The 23,720-nt window shown below is 37.6% G+C and overlaps 1 protein-coding gene across 1 annotated transcript in view; it reads left to right on the forward strand.

Annotated features, from left to right (window-relative positions):
* LOC128994064 (protein Shroom-like) overlaps positions 1-23,720 on the forward strand; it is a 77,136-nt gene that overhangs the window by 44,415 nt on the left and 9,001 nt on the right. The window contains exon 10 of the mRNA XM_054418291.1: positions 21,467-21,600. Coding sequence (XP_054274266.1) covers positions 21,467-21,600 — 134 coding nt within the window. The remainder of the gene's footprint in view (positions 1-21,466; positions 21,601-23,720) is intronic.

Raw genomic sequence — 23,720 nt, forward strand, 5'->3', positions numbered from 1 at the left:
CCTATACTAACCTAACCGTTGCAGCACTCAAGAGTGACGCCCTCTTCTTAAAAGACCCAACTCAAAATCTTAAAACTATCTGAAAGACCCCTTAAGTATTTGGTTGTGTCACTTTTGTTACGCGGTTGAAGGCTAATTTCTTCACACTACTTTTGTTCCGTGGGTCAGCAGGTAGATTTCGGGACCGGCCGAAACTTCGCTTTTGTTCCGCGGACATCTCTCTTGTCCCGCGAGAGAGGGGACTGTCCTCTCCCTCGTCCAAATCCTCTCTTTCGCCCTCCTTCTAATTCTTTCATTCATGCGGGCTTTAAGACTCGTTAAATTACAATTTTCCCCTTAACAAAAATATCGATATTTTATCAACCTAACATTAACCAACCTAACATTAACCAACCTAATCTAAACTAATCTATGAAAGAAAGAATTAGGAGGAGAGCGAAAGAGATTATTTGGGGAGGGAGAGTGCAGTCCCCTCTCTCTCGGAACAAAAGAGATGTTTCGGCCGGCCCCGAAATCTACCTGCTGACCCTCGGAACTAAAGTGATGTAAATAAATTAGTCTTTAACCGCGGAACAAAAGCGACACACGCAGTATTTGACACCGAGTCAAACCAAACTCAAGTTGACTTCTAGCTAGTAGGAGTCGGGAATGCGGAACACCACCGCATCATGATTCCACTTTTAGCTCCATGGTTCCATTAAGATACCGGTAGGAGCCGTTGGTGGCTGCATTAATTCGCATTATCAACGAGATAACAGTAATGGCTGAAGTGTTGTATGATGAAACGTGTAATGATTCACCACTCCCGTCTTTGTCTTTGGCACATACCAGGTCGCACTGTCATTTAGTCATTTGCATGTTAAATCATAGAACCTGCCATTACTTAATCTGAACTTTCAGAAGATAATTGCAGGGCCTAACTCACCTGTAAAACGTCAACGGGTTTAAATATGTTGAATGTAGTACTTAGATTTGTGGTCTACAAAGTGGGAACGCTGTTGCATTAGCTTCTGTCCTTAGGCCCAGGTTTAAATCTAGCCAATCATCAATGGATTTTGATTGGGTAATATCGTGATATGCTTTGCCTATGGTTCGGAGCTCACTTCAAGCTAGCGTTCCAGAGTACAAAAAATCGGCTGAAGTCAATGGAGTTTTCATATTGTTAACTAATTTTGACGAAGAACCCCGTTCCGATTAAACAAATCATAGACATTCAAATGTAATTAACGTGTTGAATTTGTTGATTTATTACATACATATTTGTTATACATACTTAGACAAATTAAATGAAATATGAGTAGTTGGACTTGAATATTGCTTTGGTGGAGTATATTGGTTACAGTACTTTCTTTGCTATGAAATTACCTAACCTAACCTAATTTGATCCAACTCGTAAAGGAGCTGAGAACAGCTAACGGATTTTGACCCAAAACTGATGTAGTCACTGAGATACAACTGGAGGTAGCACTGATTGAACGAATTGAGAGACGGTGGCCGCCGTAATATATACTTGAGGTATTGTAGACATTGCATTTTTTACATTGGAACTAGGGACTGAATTGATTTTAATACAGACATAGGTGGAGCTGGTTGATTCTTCTAGTTGGTACCAACATAGTACCACTTTACAGCGTGTCAATTTTGATATTATAGAAGAGTTGCTGTGCCATTTTTACCTCCAGTTGTATTTTTAGTGGTTGCAGTAGATAACTCATAGACACAATGAACCGAACTACTCCCCTTTCACAACTGACGCGGACTGTGGACGCAATCTCCCCTTGGACACCAAAATAAACACGCCGTATGATTAGTGCGTGAGAGCAAACCCTGGTTTGAGGGTGAGGTAATCGATGTTCGGCGTCAGTCGTGTTTGACTATTGAACACTGCGACGACCTGGATACGATCAGATGGAGTGAAAGCTTTGCGATCTGACGGACAGTTCTTTGTCTCGAGGAGCATCATGCATTGCGCAATCGCACGCAACGCAATCTTGCACTCAGTCTGCACTCCTTTCTCCCGTGAATATTCATCGGGATTGAGTGCAGTGCGAGGTCGAAACTATCGGAGGGGTGATGGATGAGTTCAAGGGTTGGGATGTGTTTGGGTTATGTATTGATGCTTAGGAGAATGTATGCGAGTACGTATAATCTTACGTTATAGTCTGTATGATGGCGCCTGTCTCCTGACCCTTCATCAATTCTGGGCAGTCCTCAAGAAGACCTAGGTCAGGATACAGGCTCCTTCGTACATACTATAGTCACAGATGTGATGGATTATCTAAGGAGAGTGGGGTTTGTAGGGTATCCCAGGTCTTTCGGTCTAGTAATAATTGTACAGACGAAGGGGAAATAAATTGTCGAGTGAATATACCGGTACTTTGGTAATATGTTGTCCAGGCCATGTAACAAGTTAAATAACTTTTTAATTTTTATCTTGTATATATCCAAGTCAGATTATGACGTTACATACTTTCCAAAGTGAATTTAGTAGCATTTTCTGATGATTTAGTGTGAACTAGACTTAGGACTAGATTTACAACTAGATTTAGGGGGGACGGCATCCCCCCATCAATACTGAGGTCTTGCAGCACTGTTATTTCTCCTCATCTCGCCATCTTCTTCAACATTTTCTTCTCTAATGGAATATTTCCTCAGTGCTTAAAATCTGGCTTTATTGTGCCTTTATTCAAATCTGGCAACCGTGCAAAACCAGAAAATTACCGACCGGTCGTCATCTTAAATGCGGTAGCTAAGGTATTTGAGAGCTTAGTACTTGATGGCCTCGATTTTGAATTTAAAACACTGATCTCGCCTCGTCAACATGGCTTCCGCACTGGGAGATCTACTACAAGCAATTTGGTCGTTTTCCAAAACTATATTACTTCGGCCTTCTCAAGAGGCAACCAAGTCGACTGCATCTATCTGGACTTCGCTAAGGCGTTCGACAGGGTTAGTCACAAGCTTCTCCTCACCAAACTTGAAGGCCTAGGCTTTGTTGGACCTCTGCTTCAGTTTATCAGATCCTACCTTCAGGGACGCTCTTTAAAAGTTAGATGTGGGACTGCTTACTCTTACCCCATCCACGTACCATCTGGAGTGCCACAAGGATCTCACCTCGGACCCTTTCTATTCAACTTATTTATAAATGACATTGGCGACACCTTGGATTCTGAGTTCCTTCTGTTCGCGGATGATGCAAAACTTTTCTTAGAGATCTCCAGTGCTCAAGACTTCACTCGTCTTCAGTCATCAATAAATGCAGTGATGAATTGGTGCATTGACAATTCAATGAGTCTGAACACCTCTAAATGTGTCGTTATGTCCTTTTCTCGCAGTCAGAACACTCATGAGCATGGCTATTTTCTTGGGGACGACCCTCTGCGTAGAGTTTGGAGGTATAAAGATCTTGGCATAATAACTACTCCAACACTTCATCCAGGAGAGCATATCCAACAAATTTGCCACAAATCAAGTTCCACTCTGGGCTTTCTCTTCCGCTTCACTCGAGGACTCTCCATTAATGCCTTGGTGTTGCTTTTTCGTGCACTGGTTCGTCCCACCCTCGAATACAACTCTCCTGTCTGGGCTCCATATCAGACTGGACTCATATCTTCGCTGGAGAGAGTTCAAGTTCGTTTCATTAGGGTCCTTGGCTGCAGAATGGGATATCGCTACCTTGATGCTCCCGTGAATCTCATCAGATCTCAGTTTAATCTGTGCTGCTTGGAAGATCGGAGGAAAATTTCGGACGCTCTGTTTCTCATGAAGATTGTAAGTGGAAATATCGACTGCCCTGAGCTTTTGGGAGGAATACCATTCCACGTTCCTGTCCGCACAAGATCCAAGGATACGTTTGAGCGGAGGCACTACAATACTGTATATTTACAGCGAAGCACTATCCCTCGCCTTTTGCGGGTCGGCAACGAGGTCGGCGCAGTGTTGGATTTTCACCGTTCCAGCGTGGCTGCTTTCCGCTCCAATCTGTGTCGCCTCTTCTCTGTAAATAATTTGTAGTTAATGCTTACATCATGTTAACGGCACTGTGTTCAACCTTCGATCAGCTATTTATTTTTGTCACTTTAGTATTTATATCTGTTTTTGTCATGTAAGTCTTGCTTAGAGGATTCCAAACCGTGTATTTATTGTTTTGTTAAGTCTTGTTTTGTTATTGTTTTAAAAAGTTTATCATGGTTTCCATCTTCATTGTTATGTTTTTCTTGTTCTTGTTATTGTAATTTATTCAGAATAGCCTTTATTTGTTGTTAAATTTGAGTTTGATAGCTACTACCTTAGATAAAACATACAGTCTATGCTACTACTTACTGTACCTCTTGTAAAAATGGTGTTACCGTGGAAATAAATGAATTGAATTGAATTGAATTGATAAGGGTTGCAAATAATGTAACTAAAGTGCATTGAAAAACAACTGTAGATAATTAATAACTCAACAATCCACTCATCACTCTCCACTCTCCACTCTCCTCACTACCACCATTACACACGGAACTGACACAAAAACACACACACACACACACACACAGTCTGTCTGTCTCTCTCTCTCTCTCTCTCTCTCTCTCTCTCCTGGCCACCACGAAATCAATGCGCAGACTCACCAGCGCTGTGTTCATGAAAATACGTTTACATACATCACTAATAATAACAACCCTTTTATTTTTAATTGCCATTCCACAAATTCAATAATTTACTTTTTTCTATTTGACAGCAACTAAGCAGACGCACAGGTAGCACTGCCTATGTCTGCTAGTTCCATTTGTTTATTGTAGAATATTTTGGCTCATTAAAACTTGTATGTATTTTACTATTTTTAGTGTCATAAGTCTCTGTTAAGTATATTTGATTTTATAATCACTGTTTGTAGCCAATGCTTTTTGGAATAAACTATATATTCATTCATTCATTCATTCAATTAAGTTAATGAGATCACAGGAGCAGGTGGTCTACCTACAGTGAACTAGATCGCAGCTGCAGATAACAGAGAATCGTATAGTTGATCAAACTATTTAAATATCAGTTCCAGATTATCTAAAGTCAAATAATGGTTGTTAGATTATCTAAAGGGGTATTGGGTTCACGATAACCCAAGCAGACCAATCTAACTTAAATATAGCTTTACTATCCTGTAACTACGAATTCATTCATTACACCATCTTAATAGTGTTTAGAAAATATTTAACAACTATCTTTTTAAATTACTGACTAGGAATGACCTTAATAAAAGTTTATGGCAAGCCTAATCTTCACAATTATAATTACTAGTAGAACCCCGTCGAAATCGACGGTTAATCTTGAGGTTTTATGTAAATTCAGCTAACTGCGATAGATAGAGTGAAGTCATTAAAATCTTAGTTAAATGAAGGGAGGATAAGCATAATAATAAGTATGACGATTGTGTTCCCTAAAAAACGTGATTGATGAATTCGTTTAACACAATTTTTCCTACCTTTTTATCGGCTTTAGGTTGCCTAAAAGGTTTTTTAGGAGTCTTATAATTGTTTCTTCATGAGTTTGTTTCATACCAAAGCCACTTTCACTATATGGGAGAATGAGTTCATATAATTAGTCTATCATGTTACGGAAAGAGTCAATATTTATAACTAACGACTAATTCAATCTGCTTTAGGAAAATCATTCAGATTGTATCCGGATTAATAAGTAAATCTTCATCTTTGGTCATAAAAATAGAGAATTTTATCAGCATATTAAATCATTTTTTTTTGTATTTGATAAAAATATCTGATTCTCTAGAAAGCAGTAGGATTCTTACTTCGATCTAAGCAATTTTAATTCCTTCTCTTGCCACATCGACCCATGTATAAAATCATACTGTTCTTACTTGATAATTCATTAACTTATGGGATAGTTTCGCCTTGGCCAGATCGATAACATAAAGCTGTGCATGTATTTCATGGATGGAATGAACCATAATTGTAGGAAATTTGATCACAAATCTTGAACATTTGCGGAACCAAATCCATAACCTAGTCCAGCCTTGGTAACAAATTATGCAAATGCGATGAGATGTGATGACACTGTTGTGTTTCCGAATGCTTTGCATGTAGTGAGGTTTAATGCGTTGTTCGACCTAGCTACATGTGTACAGCAAAGTAAAAACCCTGTACACATTTTTTTAAATACCTGAATTGACATTAGTTCACCTACTTCACCAAAACCATAGATTAAACATACTCCGTAGTTAGTCTATTCCAAAACTTGAACACAGCTCTCATCCTCAACGTACTCATCTATGGCACAATTTTTAACCCGATTGTCGAAAACTTTTATACCAATAAATGAATTTCTGGTGTTCTTCCTTGAATTCAAAAATAAATGGTAATTGAAAGTAGGCAAAAAAAAAGGCAAGTGCCAACCTTACAATATATAAGCTAACCCGATAAGGAATAATTATGTTCCTTTGAAATTGATATGTCACACTTATTTCATAATTTAAAATTTTCTAATAGCAATAAAGCATATATTTTTGATCAAAACATTTAAAACGTATCATAAATTTATCATTTTGTTGAAACTATAAAAAACTTGCCATGCAGTGGAGAATCAATTTAAAATCATAAATAATAATGTAAACATTAAATTTTGACAGTTTCAGTAGACCTTTGAATACAATTTTAATATTAACAGCTGGTTCATTAAAAGTAGTGTAAAATTATCCATATGGTCGTAATGTAAACAAAATTGCTGAGTGAACTTTAAAGGCCTCTGGGGCAGAGTCCCAAGGAAATTTACCTCGTTTCTCTTTTGAAGGCTCGCCTACAGACCAATACATTTCTTTAGACACCCCTACCAAGTTTCTACACCCGGCCGTTCTCTCAAATTAGCTGTGACAAAAACCCCGTTTTCCTCCATAAGAATAACATGGGATGGGACTTTAAAGGCCACTGGGGCAGAACCCCTAGGGAATTTACCACGTTTCTCTTTTGATGGCTGATCTACAGACCAAGACCTTTCTTTAGACACCCCTACCGAGTTTCTACGCCCAGCCGTTCTCTCAAAGTAGCTATGACAAAGAAAAACAGTTTCAAATTAATATATAGATTGTCTTGTTCATGAGTAACCAAACTTATATAATAGGCTGCAGTCATAGTTCACGCGCTATTTAGATTATTAACAACTAAAATGGTTATACATTTTAGTTAACCTAACATGAAGTTGGTCAGGTTAATGTACAGTTTGGATTTTAAACAGATTCAAATTCAAACTTGAATGCTGTTAGAAGCTTAACTCATTTAAAATAAGTCCTAGGTCGAGCTAAACGTTCCAAATCATGATTCAAGCGATCAATACAATCAGATTCAAAGACATTGTTATACGTGTTCTTTGATCTTTGCAAATCGCGATGCGATAAATAAGAAAACAAAACAGCATCAAAGAATTGTCGAAAGTATTTGTAATCGCGGTGTATTCTGGGAGAACAGCCTTCAGTAAATGTGTTGTTTACCAATCAAGTCTGCACCTGTTGGTTTCCACTCGTAATAACTTGTGATAATGGACAAACTAATGTATTCGCCATGTGAAAAGGGCTACTTCTTTTTGGTGATGTATATCGTCAGCAGTGTTAAAAAGAGTCAGAGTTGTTTTCTAGCTTTAGACAATTGATGCGTTTTGCCAGCTTTAACTTTAAATAAAAGGTTGTTTTGTCAGAACCATCGATGTATATAACCTAACGTCAGAACAGATGACCTGCTATTATAACATGTCATAGAAATCGGCGCATTCAAACGTCACCAAAATGAAATACACACACATTCTTTAGATTTTACAATAGGATTCAAAGTCACTATTCAAAGTCAATGGCTCAAAAATTGCGCTCAAATCTAGACATGTGTTGCATTCAGTAATTGAGTTGAAACTTAGGCTGACGAGCCAGAAACTGTGTTGTATTCAGTAATTGAGTTGAAGCTCAGGCTGATGAGCTTGGCAGCTAATATTGCTTGTTAGCCTTATGGTGGTGCTGAATAGATTAGCATAGTGACAAGGTAGTTATCAGAGTGGCGGAAGTATGGCTGACAGGTGCACAGGTGAACAACCCGACAGTGCGGGCGACCTACGCGGTACGTGGTGTACTCTATGGGGGCGGCAGAGGTCATACCGTTGATTATATATAGTCAAACATGTCATAGCCAATGGATTAACATTAGACAAAATAGTGGAAATATTATATTGTTGCTAAACTAATTTGACCAACGTGGTATACTGTATAGGGGCGGCAGAGGTTATACCGTTGATTATATACACTCAGACATGTATATTTATAGTCAATGGATGAACATAACAGATGTTAGTGGAAATGTGGATTATTACGAAACTAAAATTGTAAACATTCAAAACGGAAATGTTATACTGAGGAAATGTTTTTGTTATTTTGGTATTGTATGTAGTATATTGGAAATCCTAGAAATATATCCGATATGTATACATACATTCGCAGAAATGCCTGTGTTTACAAGTTATACGGACAGAAGGAATGAATATTTGAATGTTTATTCAAATATGAATATTTGATATATTTGCTAGAGATTGAGATTTGAGTCATTGGTTGTTTAATTTTAAAATTGCAACTCCATTGGATGGAACTAAATCTGGAATGGAACATGTCTAAAACTATTAACGATCCACTGGGTGGGCGTGTCGTTTTAAATTGAGTAATCAAGAACTTTTTTATAACACAAACAACGTCACAGTCAAGTCTAAGTGAAATTTCGCAACAAAACAGTGTCCTATTTGGAATGCACGTCCGCATCAAGGACTAGGTGACAGCTGATCGCACTTCACGCGTCGCCGACGATCAGCTGATTACTATAATTGGGTCACCGGAACAACCAAGTGGGCCGGAAGTCGACTACGACAGTTGGGAGGTAATAGCAGGGATGCCAACCATGAATTTCATTAAATGGAAAAAATAGTGCAACAACAGTGAACAGTTTCTTGAGTCCAGTAAAATAGATACCGAGAAAATGAAGGCTCAAGTAAACATCCTGACTTGGTTACAATAGTAAGGAATATTCAGGTTCTTCTGTGTGTCAACGATATCAAACTAGAGAGGAATCACGCTGAACTGCAATTGCTGGGAAAATTGGTGAGCACTTTCTAATCGAACTATACCATCGGTCGAAACTAATCGGCAATAACAGTGTAATGGCTTTCCAAATAGAGCGGTTTGTCACCAAAGAACGCCATAAAGGACGCTTTCTAGGACCCACGTACTCGCCAAAGATGCAAGATCACCCTGGCACTGTCAACCGGGATCAGTGTTCTTCACACAAAAGATCCCTGATGGAAAGCTTAGAATCTGCAAAAGTATGCACTTGTCGCTTACGTTTATCTTTTTTTCATATAGAGTGTAGCTAATCTCAAGTGCAGTTGGTGTCACATCAATAACCTCTAATCTTTGCAAACGACCAAAGTGTGCATTATCTTGGTGATAGCAAATCGATAAAAATATCTTCAAATACTTATATATGCCAGTTGCAATTTGAGGTGTTTCTAAATGCTACTTTCCAGCTTATGAAAGTAGAGTGTGTAATGATGTGTTTATTTAAGTAATGAGCAGTAGACAATCTGTACAAAAAGGCGTTTCACGAACGTTTCAATCTCTACAGTTTATAACTGAATAGTAAGTTAGTACAATCCAATTATTAACATTATATTCATGGATAGGATAGTCCCTATACCCAATTCTATCATGGATTTTACTGAATACACAATGAAAATACTTGTAAATTTTTACATTGTGAGAAACTCATGCTCTATAGTATGTGTCTCGCGTTTTTGTAATTCTTTACAGGTAACTAATCAAAGTAGTTTGTCTTTTTAGATATTCATCTAAAGCTCAAGTTTGGTTCTCATTTCAACTGGTCATAGATTATTTGTGCTTGTTGTTTAAGTTCAGACGATATACATTTATACCAGCCATCAAAACAGCAACGCCGACCTACTTTCAACTCGTCCATACAGAGTTGTAGTGACAACAAGAGTTTCTTGCCTGAAGCCAATTTCCTTTTGAAGCACCTCTGTCCACCATTGGAATCGATTCATCTTGCTACACCTTTCTTCACGAAACTTCACTTTCCCAATGTGCTGGTAATTCGTGATCTCGATCTATCATAATCGATCTATCGAAATCTGCGATAAGTGGTCCGATAAGCCGAGGGGTTTGGCCCTGGAGGCTGCAATTATCAAATATTCGGGCAGGCGCGGGCGGGACTATGTTCTGTAGCGTAGCTCCAGATCTACAAAGGTTGCGGTGAGGCAAGAGATCATGTTGTGCAAGAGCTGGAGCAAGAACTTCGCGACCGCAGGCAGGCACGGGCCACGGGCGACTGTAACATGCAGCCATGAAGTAACTACTGTATAGGAAAAGTCCTCTGCACCACCCTCGCTTAGAACTGTGCACAGCCCATCCTCTAGAACTGTGTGTCATGGGGTAGCAAGGGAAAATCCTCTCTTTGTGTCACATAGTGGCTACAAAGTCTGCTTCTACAAGAAATGTGATCCTACAAACTTTGAAATTACATCTACGTTTTGAAATTTTAGCCTTAAGAATTTGTCAAGTGAATTCATTCAAGACTTCGACATATCTTGTACAACTGTTGAATGTGATGATTTCAGTATGCACTAATGTTGAAGACGCTCGTGTATATTTTTTTAAATTCCAACATTTTGAGGCTTGATTCCGAAAAACATTATTTAAGGATTTCTATCATATTTTATAATGGAGATATTGGCAATCAATAATGAAATGTATAATTAAATTTACAAGTTTAACAAGGCTAATATAAAATAAAATTATTATATAATGGCCATGTTGAACTTGTAAATTTAATTATACATTTCATTATGATTTCTATCATGTATATTTTTACCCCGAAATTTTTAGACTTGATTCCAACAAATTGTTCAACAAATTGTTGTGACCAAACCATAATCTGATATCTCCTTTGTATTTACGTTTTTTGTTGATAGTATTTTAAGCTAAAAGTGAAGTATCAGAATTGACTTCTAATGTTAAGAATATGGTGTTATATAACATAATTAATACTATGAGTCTAAGATGACTTGTGCCTCCTCGGGTGTTGAAATTTTCAGTTTCTCTCTAGTAGTTTACATATAAGTAGTGGCGAAAGTGGTCCTATTCCTGTCCACTAGAAATCCTCTGGGACTTTTTCTAGTTTAATGAATATTTAAATTCACACATTTCATCCATGTTAAATTAAAAACGTATATTTTAGTTTTGTCTATGACTTCCCGGAATCATAATGGAGTCCAACAGTTTAATTTAAAAGTATTATTTCGCAAGTGCCCAATTTACACTTGAGCCATGGAGGGTCCATTGTTTCAAACAATCTTTGATTTTCCGGACTGATTCAATGCAGTTACCGTCTACGCCCCGCCCCAGTAAGTAACTGGTTCGCAGTCATTATTCGCTTCACTGCAATAGAGGATTCGGCTCTCTATTGTTTATTTAAATACAATAAGCTTAAATTACGAAATCGTTACCAAATCGTTATCACTAAATTGATTTGCGAACTCATTGTGCTAATGCTAGAAACACATTTGCCTGTAGCTCTTGTGGTGTGTTTCGTTGGAATGGGGTAGCCGAGGGATTATTTTATCATCAAGCTTACCAATGAATCCAAATTTTTTCCAGTTCAATCACGGGATATAAGTTGCTTTTTGATGGTTCGAAACTAAGCTCTGCAGTTCTTGATCATTGGGCATAAATAAATAGTCCTGGCTGGACCAGCTGATAAAATTATAGCTGATATAGTCAGTAAAAAGTAAAGGCTTTCATTCGACTTGTACTCTTCAATCCTTTTCGCTTTAATAAGGCTGTGTCGTCGTTGTACAAATCCAATCTCACTCCACGGTCAAAGCCTGGAATTTCATTTCATTTATGTAAAAGGTATCTAATTGAGCAGCAAATATTTGCCAACACAGAATACACTGGTTAATAAATCTTGCAGCAACGCTTCACATGTTTAGTATCCCTTCACTAAAATTTTCTGCTCATTTTTTTTTCAAGAAGATGGCCGACACTATGAAAACTGCCCCTGTGCAGGTTAGGTTAGGTTATGGCTATGCTGTGTTAGGTTAGGTTGGTATCTTGACAACCTTTTTCAACTGCATTTTCAGCTTAGTTTTTTTTTTAGAAAATGGCCGCCACTATGAAAATTGTCCTTGTGCAAGTTAGGTTAGGTTATGGCTGTGATGTGTTATGTTAGGTTAGTAGTCTTGAAAGCATTCTTCAGCTGCCCCCAGTCACACTTGCTACACCCTCATCGAGATTTAATCCGCATGCAGGTGCAGACTGCAGCGAGATAGCCTGGGCGACATTCCGTAGTCACTCAGTGCACTTTCCTCGCAGAGAGAGTGGACCTGTCCTGGCTCGCTCCATCTTGCTCACCTCACACATCATCCGTCTTGCAAGCTAATCGTGATTTGCACGCTCTCAGAGCTGTCGAAATATGCGCATGTCGACGCATTGTGATCGGATAGAAAACACATCGATGTAATTTTGCTCAGCAAGAAAATCGTGTGACGGTCCCCTTTGTGCCGTTGAGCGATTATGATAATCGCGACTGTCCTTGGGATATTTACAGACCCAGATCGCCGTGAACTTCAAGACCCGAACTTCGAGGTCGTGTCGTGTGATTCACGATGCTTTGGAACTTGTAATTAGCCATCTGCATGGTTAAGGATCGTAAAGACGAATTGTGTACAACCACACCCTTTTGTGGGGGAAACAAAGAGTTGAAATAGATTTATGGATTGTGATATTTGGAATATTTTCTGTCTTGCATTATAAATGTTATGTACATTTATTGTGATAACTATTACAATTTTCATGATGTAAACTCTGGCGAAGTACCTTGTCTAGTGTAGCATATTGCATGCATCAACAATCAAATAATGTGCAACGAAAGGTTTAAATTACCTGTATCCGTCAAGTGATCCTCGATTTAGTTGTTTGACTACACTTGTTTCGTGTTTATAAACACATCTTCGGGTTGCATTGATCCATCCCATCCATGGAATGTTCGTCATGAGGTTGCAATGCATCATTGACCTGAAGATGTGTTTATAAACACGAAACAGCTGTAGTCAAACAACTAAATCGAGGATCACTTGACGGATACAGGTAATTTAAACTTTTTGTTGTAAAAATCAGTGATCCAGAGGTATAAAAATAAAAATGCAATAATATCCGTAAAAATGAAATAAATGTGTGTGTGTTCGATTATTTATAGTTTGTACAATTAGTCATGTCAACTAAATTGATTTTGCTTTACTTTATTTCAATTTCAAATCACTGAAACCAAACACGTTCAAACTATAACCAACCACATAATTTTGACCATTAGTTTACAGTTGAAATCCATAATATTTACACGCTCTTTAAACACGACGATTTGAGGTATAGTACACAGCTAAGTTGGTAGTGAAAAGTGGTACAGTACTTATATCCTGGAGTTTAGGACTTGAATCCCTCTATCATTTATAACTTTTCTACTATGATGTTTTAAATCGTTAACTCAGAAACCAATTATTTAAACTTGGATTATAAGCAACTTAAATATCTCTCTCAACAAGCCAGACATTTTTCCGTATTGGAGAACTACTTCCTCTTCACTTGAACGCCCCTTTCCTTACTCTGGCCAATCTTTTTCAACATTTTATTTCGCGTCGGCTTGACTGAAATCTCATACGCCACGTTTAATCTGCGATCCGTGAGTTATTTGATCTCATTAGGGGATTAGAGATGGCATCGGCCGAGACTCGCGTGTTCGCAGGGTTTCCGAAGCCCTTCGTCTTCCCTGTCTGTCAGTGTCACAAGCCATGTGTTTCAACATGGATGACAGTTCTTGGATTGACGCCTTATTCTGTCGGTGAGTCTTTTTTTGCGGAGACTGTCTCTGTATTGCCTCATTGAATTTTGAAAGATGTTTTTTTTAATTTGTTTGAAGAACGTTTTTCTGAACGAAAATTAATGTGTTTGTGATTGGTTATCGTCCTTTTTTCGTCGAAGTAGTTACCAATTCAGTCTCTTGTCATGGTATAAAATGCCTATATTTTTTTACTTGACGGATCGATTTACCTCTCAGGGGTTAAAAGCGATCGACGGGTTGGGTCATAGCATTTTCACACAGCTTAAGAAGTACTGTGTTTCCGTGGTGCGTTGCGCCATATGTCTAACTGCTGTTTATTGTGTGTTTTTACTAAATGCAATGTTTAATGTGTTTGTTTGTAATGCTCTAAGGACTTTGAGCTAAAATCTTGAAATGTAATTTACTTGTATTACAACCAAGTTTCTAAAATCACGTTTTATCTCTCACTTACAAACCTGGACCCCTCTTATGGAGGCGGACCTTTCTCTTGACAACTTCGAAGTTATGTTTACAGCTTAACAGCAAACTTTTTCCTTTCACAAACTGAAATCTTCCAAAATCTCCAAATCTTACATTTGGTTATCGTACGGGTCGAAAGTTTCATGTTATTTCACTATTGCTATTAGTTGAGCCATTCTGCAGCTGTACTATTCATAGAACAATATTTATGTAGCTCATCTAGCACAAGGTGCTATGCATCCTAAACCTGGGTTTGCTAATACGCTAGAATAATTATCTTAGTTTTTTTTTGTAATCTTCCATTATGTATGGCCAGCTTTAATTGATTTGTATTGGTGTTATTGAGTAGATTGGAGTAAGCAGTTATTACTAAAACATTTTAACTTAAAGGAAAGGTTTAAATCATTATGAATTATTCATAATCTAGTATGACTGTACGGTGTGAACATTCGGAAGTTGCAATTTTATGAGCAGAGTATTTACAACTCTCAGTGAAGCCCAATTCTTTATGCCTTGGCATAAAAATCCAAACGCATCCTAAATTTAAAACGTTGGGGTTAAACAGCCTTAGTATATTACCTCAAAGCTTCCTGTACATTTTACAGAATATACTTAAAAACTTCTTGATCAGCTTTGTACGTGTTATTAAATTTACGGAAAGTAAATAAAGATACGTCTTATAACACTTAAAACATATATTTACGCTTATACTGTTACTCACAAGACGGTAAATATACAAAAGATGGTAAGTGGTGATCGATTTCGATTGGACACTCCAATCATCATCAGACCCAAAAGGCGAATGACAAGAATCTTGAATGGCGTCCCTACTTATACCCTATTGGCTACCGGAAACATCGGCCAATACATTTTTTATAAGTACAACTGTACCACTTACCATCTTTTGTATATTTACCGTCTTGTGAGTAACAGTATAAGCGTAAATATATGTTTTAAGTGTTATAAGACATATCTTTATTTACTTTCCGTAGAATATACTTATATTGTACATTGCCTTGTCCTTCAATAATGCACTTTTTACATGTAACTGCACCAGTATAAACTGAACTGTCGCTGGTTAGGTTGGCAGCTCTGACCCGTCAGTTGACCACGAGGTTATCTACTTTACCGAGCGCCGATACCCAGACTCCAGACCGCGGTTTAAACTTTCACCTGGATCAGTTATCTCGTAATCTAGGAGCTGTCGACGTCTTATACGTAATTGGATACGTCTTCTTATCGCCAATCGAAATTATCAATTCGCGTCACTCGTTTGTTTCCCTACCACCATTGTTTTCTACGTGCTATCCAGCCATCCAACGGTTTTCCGTTTTCTATTAGATTTTTATCGGATTGCCGGAATTGTTTGGTGTTATTCGAAAATTTATTTCAAGTTTAAAATTATCCATGTTGGTTTCTTTATAATAATTTTCAGAGTCGAAACATCGGTGCATTTTTATTTTTATTTTTGTGGTCGTTATTTTACTCTCCGATCATAAGAAAATATTTCAATATGCATGTATAGGAAGCATACAAAGCAATGGATTGCATGAACGTTAATTACAGTTATAACATAACTAAACCATCGAGTTAAGAATTTATCAATGTACAATTTACGTCTTAAACCACCGGGTATTAGAAGGCTAACAAAGTTCCTCAAGGCATTCCCCTCCATTCTACACTCATATTTCATTCATACTGATGTTTAGGTTAAACTACCAGACAATGTGTTTCATACTCCTGTTTCGCAGTTTCATTGTAATGATAGTTACATGATATCTACAAGAGCATTAGCAAAATATTCATCGCAACGCTGATCGAATTAATTGAAATTTTCTTAACTTACATGCGAATTAATGTTGACTTCAACAACCACAACTATTGTATACCATTTTCAAGTAAATCGAATGAGTATTTGTACTCATACGATATAGTTTCATCGACCCCCAACCCGCATGGTTGAAACTGTTAATATCCTCATTATCTTTTTTTGTGATAACGGTTTGCGACAGCAGGTCGATTATCATACTTGATACAAGAGGTTTTTTGTTGACCTCAATACAACCCCAATGACCTAAAAACAATTTTACTAATGAGGATGAGACTTTGACTATGCTCAGTTAACCTAATTAAGGTCCATTGGACGTTATGGGATTTTTCCCCTGCGGGTGAGGTGTTGTCCTGTACCGAATCCCATAGTGTCGAATAAAATAAATACTATACCGGCCAATCCTCTCGGACGTTTGGAACATTCTTTCAGTGCTTTGGGCCTTAAAAAATAATTCGCTACTTTGAGATTTTAAAGTCCCTAATCACCGAATCATTACGTGCCGTATCACCAAATCCCAAACTAACGTTTGCAGTGTAATATGACTTAAAATCCTATAGCACCGAAAGATATAACTTTGTAAATCTTTAGAAGTATTTCACTCTCTACGTTTTTTCTTGAGCGAGTTTAGAAAGCACAAATCCGTGCTGGAGTGCGATTGCACTCTAGGTAGGCACATGAGTGGCAAAACTCCAACCATTGTTCGTTTAAGGTCACCTGACAAGCCCTGAATACTGGATGGTTCCTCCTTGCAAGGCGCAACCCACCGCTTAGAGTTTGCGAAACATGTAATAGTTTCCTGCAATTTGGACACCAGGCGAAAGTTTTAAACTACACTAAACAGGGGAAACAAACTACTGTCAAATAAAATTGCTGTACGTTGGGTACAGGTTGACAGGAACGGGTGGACAGGAGTTGTGGAAACTGGGCGGGTGTTGAAATTGTTACAAATGTAAACCGGTAGGGGTAGAGGATGCATTTTACTTGACGACATGGCCTATAATGTATGCTCAGAAACTATGTTAATGTTTTTCGTTTTGTCCGTTGGAAATAATGCACTTTCACAGCATTTTACTGTGATCAGCTGTTTTGATGCACTTTTTCGAACTGGTGATGCAGTATACTATGAACATTTTAAAATATTTTTTTAATTTAGGATGCGCTGGATTTTTATGCCTGAGCATAAAGAATTGGGCTTCACTGAGAGTTGCAAATCTCTGCTCATAAAATTGCAACCTCCGATTGTTCAACGTACGATCATACCAATATAAACAAATATGGCTTTTAGTAAAGTCAGTTCTACAATACCAGATAGGCCCTCCTTGCCTAACATACCTCGTGCGGACCTACATAAGGACTAAACCTCCGGATCGTGTCATTATCATATAGCCAAGCCATCGGTGACAAGCTGTATTTGAACCCGAGACTGTAGGTCAGATATCACACACCCTATCCACGATTGAATACCTTGATGTCATTGCACCACCCTTGTAATTAGTCGTTTACATTCTTATCGTGGTTACTTTACGTTAAAGTAAATATTAAGTACCACAGACAGAAAATTGGTTCTGTTTTGTCCACCAGGAGAATCTAAAGTCTTAAAACCAAACCTATATGGCATGTCGGTTGACAAACATACAGAAGGCTCGAAGTAGTAAAACTACACGAGACGTTTGTCATTCGCTTAGTCATTAGGACTGGATGTTTGTGAGGCCGTGTTTGACTGTGCTATAAAGATGGCATGTTTGTATTGACCATGGAGAAGCCATGTTGGTGTGACTCACACACCACTGCCGCAGTTTCTCTCATCTTATCGTCGATAACACTGAGAAAGCGACAGCGAGCTCTTGACTTGACTCGCGAAATACAGTTTACGCGATCACAGAGCCAGTGAAAGCCTCGTGGGGCCAAACACTGTGTAGCCAGTCTCAGAACCCGTTATTGAAGATTTTCAAGTTATTTTTGACTGCTGGTACTACTATCATAGGTGGTTCCAAAGGGGGGCTACACAGGGGCCAAAGCCCTCCAATTGTACTCTGGGAAAATTAGTTCAATCATACATTTTGTCCTAAAAACTTAACGGAGATCTTGGATACAGTTGAGTGGGTAGCAGAGTGGTTAAGTGCTCGCCTCAATCAAAAGGTCGCCGGTTCGATCCTGAGAAAAGTCAGTAGCGTAATGGGTTGAATCTGGACCCAGCTGTCCCTGATCATAGGGCTTTAAATAAATGGTCCTGACAGATGAAACAGCTGAGCTTAGTCAGTAACAAAGCGACACAGATCACCTCACACCATTCTACTCTTGGGTTGAAATACGCACCAAAGGTGGCGTCCTCATCTATATTAATTACTATATATTGACAAAAAAGATCTAGACGTTAAAAATGTCTTTTGAAAGTCACCAAACTGCTCTAAAAATACAGAATTTTCCGGGAGAGAACCCATGAACCCCCCTCTTTTATTGGTAGGTGTGGGACACACCCCCTTGACAAGGTCCTAGAACCACCACTGACTACCATTGAATTGGTGCAAGTAGTTGGATATGAAATTATGATGTCCAGGCGAATAATCTCCACTGAATTTGGTTTGGGGCATTGGCTTATTTTTAACCTTGATCGTGTTGACAACACACAAACAAACAAGTCACGACTTAGCACAGATTAAATACTTTCACGTAGATTTACTATTCTTGCGAATCAACTTGAGACAATTTTGATGACTGTAGAGAGTTCTTTTGGTTGTTTACTATTCGTTTATTGTTATTTCACCAAAGTTGAAAATTTAAACAAAACCTAAGGCAGTTTTTAAGGTTTCATGCCTATTCCAGCTGGTATTATAACCGAAGTATAATACAATAACAAGCTATTATCAAATCTACTGTAAAATAGGGAAGAAATATTTAGTCGACAATGACGCACTCAAAAGTTGTTATAACAAGCTTAAGGTTTTACCATGAAATACAAAGGTTACATTAACTCTAGTCTATTCAAAGTTGACGCTATTTTATAAATGCTGTATAATCAGGTTGGACTGAACAATTTTCGCTTGTTGTACAAGTTAACAACAAGATCTAAATGTATTCGTTTTATGAGCAACCATCCAACCAACCGCAATATTTTTCGAATATACATTTTCACTGGCAAACAAGCGACTCGGCTCATGTGCTCTTATGTTTTAACATCAAAAGAAATCTCGATAATTTTACAGCCTACGCTATGAGTTTTACGAGATCACACTACAGCGATGTTTATCTTTCGCACTAACACCAGGTGTTAGTAAACAATAAACGTCAGGCCTGGCAGTTCTGAGATTTGCCATCACGTGACAACGTGTAAGTGTAGGCTACGTACTACTCTGACGTCACGACTCTCTTTGTTATCTACTCCAGGATCGGTCTCTTTGTATCCTACAAGTTTCCTTGTGGGGCCGCCAAGGATCTGCGTCCTTATACGGCGTCTGTTATTAAGGAGCTGTGTCTAGTCTATTTACCGCAATTAAAAGACAAAGAGTAGCAATCTGGTTATGAAAAATTAGTCATCTATGCTTCATGCTGCTATAATGTATTCAGTTTCTCCCACGTTTTAGTCGGCTGTCCTTACATGTGTAAAAATGTATAAGATACACTTTGCGAAAAAATTGAATGTATAGGCAGGTATAAATGTATAGAACGCTCTACAGTATAACCATTGGCTATTGGACACTAAAGTTCTATCAATAGTCAACGGCATAACCTACATGAAATTAATACAATGTTAACAACAATTTATTATACTGTTAACTGTAGTTTTAACTATTGAGTAAACTATTTATACACTTTAATATCTTATATATGTGTTATGTTTGCAATGACAACTCCTTAAAAGAATGAGTACCTAATAATACAAATGAAAAATTAATTTTCAGCCTACATAAGTTAGTGTAAATTTTAAGGATATCCTTTGCCACGTCCTATAAGTTCCAGAAAAGGAAAACATCTTACTCTAATACAAAGACTATTTTTATACATACAAAATCATTGTCGCCGCGAACGTTAGGTTTGCAACACTGCCATGAACTAGATCAGCTGTTAAGGCCGGGTGGCGTGTAGGTAGTGGTAGTACTGTACAGCTGATTAGTTTGCGCCACGCCGCTGTCAGCTGATCCCCATCTACAGTTCTAGCATTTCGCTGTTTTTGCAGCATGCAGCCTCGCCGTCAGCGGCGTTGTGGTTAGGCGACTTTCTCGGTGCAACTACGGAGATCGCGGCTTTCAGCTCAGCTTTCTATCTTTATGCCTTCGTTTGGGAAAACTTTAATTACTGTACCTTTAGTTTAAAGTCGGTATTGCCATCCAGGATTGTGGCTCGAAACTTGAGTATCATTTAGGCAAGAGGGAATGTTAATCCTAGCTATTAAGTCCAGAGCAACACTCTCGGGGAAAAATCGAGCATCAAGTAACGAAACACTCTAGTGCAAAAAAATTAGGAGGCAATGTTACCCAAAGCAGACAGAAAATCAAATTGTTATTCTTCATCCCTCATTTTCAATTAAGTTAAGTCCAATAACTATATAGATCTTAGTTCAACAGCAGTGTTCCAAGTTATGCATTGCAAATTACCTACATACCTTCTACCAGGATCCATCCAATTGATTAAACAAAACAATTTGGAACACTTAAATTTATTTGTCGCAGTAGCCGGAGCAAAGTACCGGTAATAAACAATGGATTGGTTCCTAATTGAAATATAAATTGGTATTAAAATAATGATTGCCAATAATTGTTAATAATATCCTTAAATAAGATTTTAAAGGACAGTTTTGTGTTGGTTTTATTTTTTAGTTCCTTGTTTGGAATGAAATGTTGAGGTGAGCAATACGCGAACTCTGTGATTTGAGTTGTCTAAATTAATGCATCGTTATCATAATAATGCATTGAGTTTGTTTCATTCATATAAACAAAATAATCTAACAAGCTATGAAAAGTTCACATCTGGCCCTCTCATTACAAGATCAAGATATCCTTTCCAATACACAGACTCAATAATACTAACAAAGAAATTAAGGAAAGGAGTGAAATAATTATCTATGACATTAGCTCCAGTAATAAAATCTATTTTAATACTTTACTTGATCAAAATGTTAACCTTATTCAAGGAGCCACACTAGTTTCTGGACTACTCTCTCTGCAGATTTGTTTTAGCGGATTTAAATATTTGAACCTAGATTGTTTGATTTGTAAGTGGTTTAACATTTAATATGAAATTTTTACTGTTCCAGGAGTCAGTCAAAAGCCTCGTACTTAGCTTCATACCGCAGGGAGCCGAGGGAGCGAGAGAAAGGTCTTCCGAACTTTGAGGGGAGTTACAAGAGGACAATGTCACCTTCTGGAGGTCACATTATCCACTCTTCAGGTAATTACAATGATTCATTCTCAGTTGCGGACCCAGGGGGGGGGGTTGGGAGGGATATATCCCCCCCAAAATATTTTATATTTTTAGCTAACATAAATAGCCTACTATTAGCTTGAGCATATTTTATCGCTTAATTATGTACAAAACTATGTTTTTAGGCTTTAAATTCCACATTTTTTCCGAGGGGAGCCCCGGACCCCCCTTTTCTGGGGGATATTACATACCCCCCGGCCCTAGACCCCCGGTGGTCATCCCCCCCCTCGAAATGAAATCCTGGGGCCGCCACTGTTTCTTCTTACTGTTTTATTTGTCTATTCTATAAATTGATTAACACCCTCTTGTCCATTGGACAGTCATGTTGTATTGAGTGAAAAACTACCAGTAATGAGCTGTAATAGAGATCAACCAAAAGGCTGGGGAAAAAGTTCAATGATACAAATGATTTTTACTATATTACTAATTAAATTTGAATTATTAATCTAATGATAATGTAAAGAAGTAATCAAAGCCTGCAATACACACATATGGTTTACTCATATAATGTTCTTGAATTATGTATTTATTTTTTGGAGGGGAGGGGGGATAAGTGTAACCCAAAATGCTAGGCAATAACCCCCCCCCCCTGAACTATGGATTTTTTCACTCATGTAAACTTTGTTAAGTGTTTTAGTGCTAACTTGTAAACCCTAAGTCATATGGATTGCAATAGCCAGATCTGTCTATCTTGCACCAAATACTGCTGCAAAATACACTAATTTAGTTTACAATAGCTCATAAAATTCTTAAAAGTTGCTAATGAGAAAATAGTAGAAACAGAGAATGCAGAAATAGTAAGAGAAAAATCTGTATCACGTTTCTAAAATTGTACAGGATGAAGTTGATACATATGAATTTTAGGAAATATGCAATATATAGAACCATGTAAGATGTGCATAGTAATAGAAGGTTATTTTATCAACAATATGTATGCTGTTGTATTTTTTGGCCACCTTTTAAATAATCTAGCCATTGATGAGTTTACTATGTACTAGAAAATTGAAGATCCGGAACTATATTTCAAAATTATCTTTTCTAATTGCAAGTTATTAAAATTGTAAATCGTTCATAGCAAAATTTCTCCTCCTGAGGATCCATGTCTTGTAGGAATGTAGAACAGATGTAATCCAAAGTGGATCTTTATTAGGCTCACGGAAATGGATATAGTGAAAGCATTAATAAGAAACAGCCAAACGGTATGTCACCGTAATTGAAGCCATTATAACTTTCCATTATCTACACTTGTTCTTGCTTTGCTCCTGGAAATTATTTGATTGCAATTGAAGACCAGACAAATATCTAACCTAGTTAAACAAGCAAAAAATTTTGTTTTAGATGCTAATTTTTTTAAATTTTAATCTTAGGTCTTTATTTCCCCGTACCCTACAGTATTTGGGCTACATTTTATTACATCAAATATACCATCTCAAACCGTAGCAACTTTATCAGCTGCTACACAAACTTAAGTCAACATGGAAATTCCCCAAGACTCTTAACTTGAATATCATATCTTAAGTTAGGTTTTATTGCTCAAAATTGGAAGTCAAATAAACTAACACGTTGAAACATTTCCAGTAAAATGAGAATGGACTATTATAATTTTATGTAATTTTCTATTAAATTTCATACTACAGATAACACTTGAAACTTGCTTGTGTCACTGTTAGTCATGGGCGTGTTTCAGTGGAATAGATAAGATAATTATGGTTGCCAAGCATACAACAGTGAACTGTGTGACAGTGACAGTTTCTCATGAAAATGTTCACTTTTTTAAAAGAAAAGTTATATCATCGAGATCATAACGCACATCCAAGGCTCAGGAGGGCTGCTGGAGTGGGTTGTCATCGGCCTATAACTGTGCATGAGTCGACATTTTATGTTCCTCACTCATTCATCCACGAAGGTAAACTGTATACTGCAGGTCATGGTGTCAGTCATTGTATAAGCTATAAAGTAGGTAGGGGTGTAAGTTAAAACTTCTGTCTGAATAAACCTTGGGAATATAAACTTGTGTTAGAATTAATTATTATTTCTAGGACCATCTTATCATGAAAAGTATGGCTTCCACAGAAACGTATATTAAA

The sequence above is a fragment of the Macrosteles quadrilineatus genome, unplaced genomic scaffold (assembly GCF_028750875.1).
Source record: "Macrosteles quadrilineatus isolate MER2022 unplaced genomic scaffold, UCM_ALF_1.0 Scaffold_5__1_contigs__length_97177068, whole genome shotgun sequence".
In the NCBI taxonomy this organism is placed as follows: Eukaryota; Metazoa; Arthropoda; class Insecta; order Hemiptera; family Cicadellidae; genus Macrosteles; species Macrosteles quadrilineatus.